Raw genomic sequence first — 9,019 nt, 5'->3', positions numbered from 1 at the left:
GACTCTCTTCACCTCTGTTCTCTGTCTCTATCTCTGTCTCTGTTGCTCCTTTATATTCACATTTTTCCTTTTTAATTCCTTTTAAAAAGTTGAGATAACTTCATGTGTTACTGGATAAAGAAGTAGAAATAATAGCATAATTGCATTTAGGGTACAAATGGAGATTTCTCATCACTTAGTAAAAGCATGATCAATATTAATTGAGGCCTGAAAAAGAAAGTGACAATTTTAGGAATATTTGTTGTATTTTCAAATAACATCTCTTGAGGGGCTCTAATTTGAATACATTTTCAGTGCAATGGAAAATACCCAGATATGTATTTTTGTAGGAACTGTGGAATAAAAAAAGAAAAACAAAATCCATCTAGTTAACTAATTGCTCCACAACATGATTCACTTTGGAAGTAGTTTTCTTAGTGCAGCAATGACATCTTTATTTCTCAGGCTGTATATTATAGGGTTAAACAATGGAGTCACGGTGGTGTAGAAGAGAGCAAACGCTTTTACTGATCCTGCTGAGTGACTGGATTTGGGCCGCAAATACACAATACTTCCAGACCCATAGAATAATCCCACCACCATGAGGTGAGAAGAACAAGTAGAGAAGGCTTTAGATCTCCCTGAGGTTGAAGGCAGCCTCAGAATGGTGGCAATTATTTTTACATAGGATACAAGTATCAATAGGAAGGGGGTGATTACAAACATCAGTGCAGCAACATGGAGAAAAACCTCTATTTTATATGTGTCTCCACACGCCAACTCTATTAATGGTGGTGCATCACAGAAAACATGATTAAGTTTGTTAGGACCACAAAAGTTCAGAGAGAAAATCTGGTATGTCTCTTCAATCAGTATTGGAACCCCAATCACCCATGAAACCACAATCAGTTGGACACAGACCTTGTGATTCATGATAAGAGGATAATAGAGAGGCTTACAGATGGCCACATAACGATCATAAGCCATCACACCCAAAAGCAAGCACTCTGCAACTCCAAGAATGTAAAGGAAGCAAGTTTGTACAGCACAGGCTACGAATGAAATGGTTCCTTTGTGGGTCCAGAGATCTGCCAACATTCTGGGGATAGTGACTGATGTGTAACAGATTTCCAAGAAGGAAAAGTTCCCAAGAAAAAAGTACATGGGGGTTTGGAGAGATGGATCAATCTTGGTGATGACAATGAGGAGACCATTTCCTATCAGTATGCATAGGTAAATGCTTAAGAACATTCCAAATAGAAAACCTTGGAGTTTGGGAAGATCAGAAAATCCTAGGAGAATAAATTCCGCCACAATTGTGATATTGTCCCCTGGCATAGTGTTCTTATTTTGCCTGTGGAAATAATGAATTCAGGACCAGTCAAACATTTTTTCTTGTATGGTGCTCAGTTTCCCTTTGATCAAAGAAGATATTACTTTTCATGATCTGAAAAAAATTCTCCTTAATTTTTTTTGTTGAATCCCACTTCAAGCATTCAATATATATCTTATTCCGTAATCTTTTGATTATTAAAAAAAATTTCTCTCTGCTAAGAACTGCACTACGGTATTATGAATATATTTATTAGGTATATGGATGGAAATAAAGGGATAAGGAGTGGTCTGTTAAAGCTTGTAAAATCATTCTTCATCCCATTGATGACAGTAGAAACACCATTCAACATTTTCTTTCCTGGGATAATTTCCAGATGGCAAAAATTATAGCATTTGTTAGAGTTGAAAGTGGGAGAAAACAACATTGTGAATTGCCTTGAATCAGACTTTCATTATTGCTTTGTTCATTTCAGCATCCCTATTTTTGCTGCTGATGTTGTTGTTTTTTAATATAGAAAGTCCCCCCACCCCAATGTTCTGGACTTATGGGAATCCTATCAGTCTTTTAAGGTCCTGATTATTTCCTCATTCTTCTGTATAGAGTTTCCTGGCTATGTTTAGCTCATCTACTTCTTGCTTCAAAGATAATACAATTTGATCCACACTAATGATTTGTTAACTAACAAATGCTCTCTTCTTGACCAACCCATCTTCCATATTCTGTACCATCTACTATGTTCTAAACACCTTCAGGGAAAATGTAATTTCTTATACAATTCAACTTCCTTGATCTACACATAGCATCTGCTCAAAAAATATGGTAGGTGGAAAATATGACTTAAGGTATGTCTACTAACCTCAAATGTTTTCCATTCTAATTGAGGCTTTAAATTCTATACTTAGAGATTCATTCAGTAGTGAAAAAAAGGTTATCCCATTTAAATATCTTTTCATTCATCAAATTATATTATCCTTTTACATTTTAGTTTGATCTCGTGATCAATTTATTCCCACTGAAATATTTACCCTAGATCTGCTTGCTGCAGGAATGAAACAGACATGAAGATGAGTGGCATTATTTCATATTTTTAAAATTGAGAATGAACTACAACACAGTCCAGGAAAAACTATTCTTTGTTCGTTGTAGCAGTGATTAGAGAGTATTAGAAGGGTACTAGGTTATTTAAAGATAATAATTGCCAAGAAAACGGATACTGCTAACTTAAAATTTAAGAGAAGTTAAGTAAACCTAAAAGATGTATTCTCTATTTTTTTTTCTTTTTTAAAAAGGATTTTCCTGAACTCAAAATACTAGCTCTCTAGCTTACTTGGATTGCTATTTCTAGACACATTACAATGGAAGCAACAATAGCTTTGGATTCAGAAGTTGTGTTCCAATAACATTATTTAATCTTATTGCCTCTGTTGCAATTCGTAAATAATTTATCATTTCTGGATCTCATTTTCCTTGTCTGTAATGTGAGGATTGACATCTGAGATAGCTTCCATTTTTAGATTCTTCAGACTAGAACAACATACAAGGTATTCTTTCCCTGATGCAAATAGTCATATTCTCTATTCTTCTTCCAATGAGTGAGAAGGCAATATAGAATTAGGCAATGGATGAAATTTACTGGCCTTGAATTTTACTCCTGAGTTTCACTCACAAATCTTGTAGCCAAGGTTAACTATTTAATTTTCTGTGTTCCAGCATGAAATCTTCCAATTTTCTGTCATCAAAGATCATCTCTATGCACTGTGCTTAATTCTTATACATCAAGTATAACCTTTATAGCTATACGTTTCATAGAAGATCGTAGATTTATAAATATATATATATATACATATATATTTGTTTATATATGTGTTTACACACATATAGATCTAATATATAGTATGTACATATTACACTAGGTAACTATTTTGGTTTCAAGAATATTCAATGAATTGGATTGAAGTCAGGAGTGATACTCTGAAGGGGAAGACTAATTTAGTTACTGGAAAATTCATATATAGTCACCAAAGGAACTAGGGCCCCATCTGATTTCTTTTATTTTTGTTTTCGTATTAGAGACTTATGATTGTCTAATTGAGTTCTAATTTGTCAGGAATATTAAGTACTTACTATAACCAAATATCTAAATAGAAATATAAAATGGATAAATTACTTAAGCATAAAGGCTCATCTTCGAGTAGTTTATATTAATGTAAATAATATATAATAAAATGTAATACCTTTATTTTAAAGATTATGCAGATGGCTTAATTGACTTGACAATATTTATATATTTATTAAGAACTGCATATAAGATTTAAACTTAGAATCTCCTGCCCCTGAGAGTAGCACTCCTAAACCTATCTCATTTAACATTTCTTCATAAAAATGATAGAGTTCATAAAACACAGAATGAATAATTTTGATAGTATTATATTTTAAAAATACATATACTATGAGAATTTTCAATACTCTCCATTGGGAAAGATATCTGTGTCTTACAAAAGTGTTATTTTCAGAAACACACATATACATGAGGTTAAAAAATAAAGAATATTAATATATTTTCCCAAATAGTTGTATCAAATAATATCAATAGAAGAATCAATAATCATTAACAGTGTCACTAATATGAATGAAAATAACAAATACAAATTTCTAAGTAGAAAAGTTAGAAATAATAAATCATCTATCTTCAATGATTCAATTCTTAAAAATAACAACTGTAGTGATAGAAAAAATAATATTTCATAAAAGAATTAGGAATTGTAGAAATACAATCACTATTTACTTTTCACACATTAGGAGATCAGTGACAGAGTGAAGGATTACACATACCTGGAAATATTCAAATAAACTGTAGCTAAAAATAAAAAAGAAACAATGATTAATCAACAGGAAATAAGAAAAAACATTTTTATCATATGAATTTGATGAAATGTTTTATTATAAAATCAAAGTGTGATAAACTAAAGAGATTTGGGAATTTTTTTTAAATAAAGTGAGATTAAGCAAAGAAAGCAAAAATAGTATACAGATATCCACCATGTCTACTATATCATAAATTAAAATAACAGTTAAAAGGAAGTTGAGCTCTGATGAAATATACTCAAAATTCTTGGTTATGAAAAAGAGATTATAAAGCCTGCTTTCCTCTTCTGACCAATGTGGGTAGAGGAGATTGTAGGTGTGAAATGTTACATTAATTATTATGTATGTCTGCACTGATGTTTGCATTTCTTTCATTTTTCATTGTTAAAAAAGAATGTTTTCTCTAAATCTCCATCCCTAAGTAGGTCCATCATTTTCAATGTCATTATAAAGATCATAACTTAGTTATACTTCAGATCCTCTTCAGGTCAAAGAAACTAAAAGGGAGATGGAAAAAAAAGAGTTTGTACTTACCTTCCTTAAATGGAATTCAGTCATATTAATCAGCTCCTTTCTTCAGCAATGGAAGTGAAAATAATAGAGACACATAAGAAGTTACTGGTTCTCCTTATGTACATTATTTCAAAAGCACTTATAACATAACTAACAGATATTCTGATTTTTCAGAGAAGGAAACTGAGATTCATCTATTTTAAGTGTGTTTTTTTTTGGCCAAAATTCCCCATCTATTAAGTGCCAAAGTGAGAAGTCGAACTTAAAGCTCTCAAGAATGACTGAAAGCTAAACACTCTTTCCATTATGCCATGATTCTTTTCACTTAAGCATTACAATTTATCAAACAGCACCAAATGAATAAGGAAAAAGATCCAGCCTCCCATGTAAAAATATATACCATTAAATGAAATCACTTTGCAGCAATCCTTTTTAATAGAACTGATTGCTGCCCTCCCAGCTCTCTGGGGATGGGTCCTCCATGTGCCATAACACACTTTTTAATGAGGAAAAAGGTCTTCTGGCTCAAAGTCCGATCAAATAAACAACTCTTAATAGAAACAGGTTAGAATAGGGGAAATTTCTGACCTTTGTATCAAGGGATCATATTTAAGTGTAAAATCTAGAGTTACCTAAATATCTAATTACTGAAAATTCATTTTTCTTCTCCTGTTATTAGTTTTCTCATCTGAAAAATGGAAACAATGCTCCATAATGTTATAGAGAAAAAAGGAATTATCCCGGACTGGGCTGTTTTTAGTCATTTTCATGATTGAAGGATTTGATCACTTATTCTCGTCAAATAGAGAAGAATAGCCCCTAATAATTTGGACCAAACAATCTCCTCTTTGGCATCTCACTGCTAATGAAATAGTTGGTATAGTTAATCCAGATTTTAGGTACACACTCATGCAAGTAAAGTGTGCAGAGGCAGAGGGGAAGTGCTAGAACCATAAGATTACAATCAAGAGAAATCATTTTGAATCTCAGTTCTATTCTTACTTTTGTATTTTTCAGCAAGTTATATGTTTTCTCCATTCCTTGATTTACTTAAAAGGAGAAGAGCAGGGTAGAGGATGTCCACAATTCTCCACCAAGAATAGAGGACAAGATTTGTCAAGGCACTTGAATGGAAAGGCATCACCAGGTAATCAAGATGGAGAATGTCCAGTCTTTACCATATAGCCTACCTCTGTTTCCTAATGTTCTCTAACCTTAATGTTTCCCCTATAACTGCATTTTCTAATCTCTAACCACATTCACAATAAAGAAAGAACTAAGTATCTTCATTGTTATAATCAGGAGAGAGCTAAATCCAATATTCACAGGAGACAGAGGATTCCAAAGGATGGGAAGTTCCTACTGGATTCTAAAGCATATTGGAACCCATGTGGATTTTTAGGGTGTCTATAGCCTAAGCACCAATACCCCACTCTCAGCTAAGCTGGGGGTACAGGTAATGTGGTTCTTAACAGAGTAGATGGCATGTAAGGGTCAAGCAGGAGCCATTTTGTTAGGGGCAGCAGTGGCAGCAGTGGAGGAAAAACCCCTAAAAATGGATTTGATGAAGAAAATCTGACTGATCCCTCATTCTATAGTGAGAGGCTTCATTTTCTGTGGTGGTTGCCAATCTGTTAGATCAATATTAATAACTGCGGGTTCTTATTTTCATAGAGTTGTCCACCTCTGCTGTCCACCCTCACCTCTGCCTATTTTCATAATCAATTGAAATAGAAAAAGCTGATATGTAGAGATTTAAACATAATCTAAGTGGTTCTCCACATGGCTGCCTCTCTCAGCCATGGTCTTCCCCACCACCTTCTAGGAAGTAACACCTGGTCAGGTCACACCCACAGCTTTTTATTCATGCTCTTGTACCAGAGCTGACAGACAAAATGGGATGAAATGGGCCAGCAATCCAGATGGGGAGGGGATGAGACTTCCTGTACCCCATTTAAATTCAATAATGTAAAAATGAAACATAATGCACCAAACATATAAATTGAGAAAAGGAAAAAAAAACAATCAAAAATAAAGACATGGACACACTGAAATGAAGGATTGAAACAAATTTATTTCGTTTCCTTACAGTCTTTAGATACCAAGGTCCCTGGTGTGCTCCCCTCCCCCAGACAGAAACGCTCCTCACTCACTCACTGTCCCAGTGAGCGCTCTGATACCTTACTCTGGTTTGGTGGGGGGGTGAGAGGAAAGGGGAGGCTCAGTTCACGTATTTGTGCAAGCTTTTCCTCCTTCTTGTAGTGTGGAAATATTCAAGCCCCACGTACCTTCATTTCTGTGGGGGTACTGTGACAAGGAAATCACTTTAAAAGACTTATATATATTAATTTAAGGTCGCCAAGGAATTCAGCTATGTAACTCCTAAATGAAAACTCATGTCAGCAGTCAACCCTTTATGGAGTTTAATTACAACAGGAGGAAGAAAGGAATTAGACATAGAGAGAGAGAAAAGGGAGAGAAGGGAATAGGGCTTAAATACCCCTTCTGTTTAGGCTGGGCCAAAAGGCCCAAGCCCTCAGATAGCTGGGGCAAAGAAAAGAGATCAGTCCCTATTACTCACGTGACCAAAATGGAGAAACAGTCTCAGAGGCCCCCACCTTCAGCTTCCTTCAGAGCAAGCTTCTCACAGCACACTCCAACCACTCAAACAAACTTCTCAACCACCACCTCTGAGTCTTCAGACCCCTCTCTCTTTAAGGAAACCATCCAAGTTCCCTCCCCTCAGTTCTCATATCTACCAATCATTGTCTATCAATTTCCCTGTGCCAATGGAGGCTCTAGCTTAACCCAGGACCACCCAGAGGTCTCTGGCTTTGCACATGTCTGTTGAAGGTCATATTTTCAAATAATCAAACCTTTGATCCTTTGCTACAGCCCTTCCTAAATCCTGTTAACCTGAGTAGGGTAGAGATTGGAATAATTAAATTTTGATCTATGCTGTAGCCCTTCCTCAATCCTGTTAGGACTGAGTAGGGTGGAGATTGATTCCAAGTATCTCCATTGTATCAATTCTAAAATCAATCATGACTCAAAGAAATTCCTGTTCTATGCTTAAGCATAGGTCAGAGTCCTTTCCATTGTTCAGCAAAAGGTTTCTGTCCTAAAGTAATCTTAAGAAGGGAGGAGGAGGAACCTCCCATGCCAATGGGGTTCACATTCCAATAGACAAGACCCACTATCAATAGGAAATTGTTCAAGTATGAAATTTCCCAATGGTGAAATTTCCAACATTTATAAGTCTAAGGAATTTTAAGATTTACAGTACCGGAGAGTCCCTCTGTTCTTCCAAAGGTGATTTTTTGCTCTTTTGAGGTAGTCTATTTCCTTCCGTGCTGGGGAGAGGAGGCAATTCACATCTAGATTGCAGCTACTTTAACCCAGAAGTCCTGAAACAAATTTATTATACATCTGGTAGCTATTTTTAAAGATCCTAATGTCTATGGTTCTCTCAAAAGAATCAGATATGAAAATTTTCAACGTAAAAAAAGATAAACACAAAGAAGTTACAAAACGCTGAAAAAGTGTAGAAGCAAATATGTGTCAGTAGATATCAGTAGAAGAAACAGCCTTTATTCGTTCTCATGAGGAAGGACAAGTACCTAGACATGGCAAATTCAATGCATGGGCACAGAAACAAACATTATATAAGTTCTTGAGGGGAGAGCCCCTCCCTCTCCTTTCCAACTTCCATTTTCTGGGGACCAAGACTTACAATCTAGGCATGAAGTCTATCCCAATCAGAAAACAGCAAGATACAAAACATGAGCTAATCATGAGCTTCCAGCAGGTTGGGGTAAGATTATGGGGGAGGTAACCATGTCCTCAAGAATGACTCCCTTAGTTTCTAAATGTATGACAAGATAGTGAGGTAGGATAGCCTGACTGTTTTCCTGGTTTCTTGGGCCATCATAGGGCATCCTTCAGTGAAGACAAGGGATCTTTAATTAAGAGAAAGAAATTAAAAGAAAAGAGTATGGCTTTATCAGTGAATATAATAATAAATAAAATATGTAACTATCAATTTTTGCCAGTACATTGTATTGACTGCTCAATTTTTCTATCAATGTAGAGGCTGGATTCAGCTGTGTTTTCTCTGTTTACATTCTGAATTGCCTGAGGGCAGAATATATCCAACTGGTGCATTCATCCCCCAAATGTCCATTAACAACATTAAAAATAATGATAACACTTCTTAGCTGTGTGACTCTGGGTAAGTCACTTAACACACATTTCCTAGCCCTTGCTTCTCTTCTGCCTTGGAACCAATACACAGTTTTGACTGTAATACCGAAAATAAGGGTTAAA

At 35.2% G+C, this 9,019-nt stretch overlaps 1 protein-coding gene across 1 annotated transcript; it reads right to left on the bottom strand.

Annotated features, from left to right (window-relative positions):
* Positions 1-393: 393 nt before the first annotated feature.
* On the bottom strand, positions 394-1,317 carry LOC100022551 (olfactory receptor 10AG1-like). Its single transcript, XM_007497657.2, has one exon. It carries the CDS (start codon positions 1,315-1,317, stop codon positions 394-396), a length of 924 nt encoding a protein of 307 aa, XP_007497719.2.
* Positions 1,318-9,019: the final 7,702 nt, after the last annotated feature.

The sequence above is a fragment of the Monodelphis domestica genome, chromosome 6 (genome assembly GCF_027887165.1).
Source record: "Monodelphis domestica isolate mMonDom1 chromosome 6, mMonDom1.pri, whole genome shotgun sequence".
In the NCBI taxonomy this organism is placed as follows: domain Eukaryota; kingdom Metazoa; phylum Chordata; class Mammalia; order Didelphimorphia; family Didelphidae; genus Monodelphis; species Monodelphis domestica.
This window is presented reverse-complemented; position numbering and strand designations above follow the sequence as displayed.

Excerpts from the sequence above, each read along its gene's own strand:
- LOC100022551 (XM_007497657.2), bottom strand. The coding sequence starts at position 1,317 with ATGCCAGGGGACAATATCACAATTGTGGCGGAATTTATTCTCCTAGGA.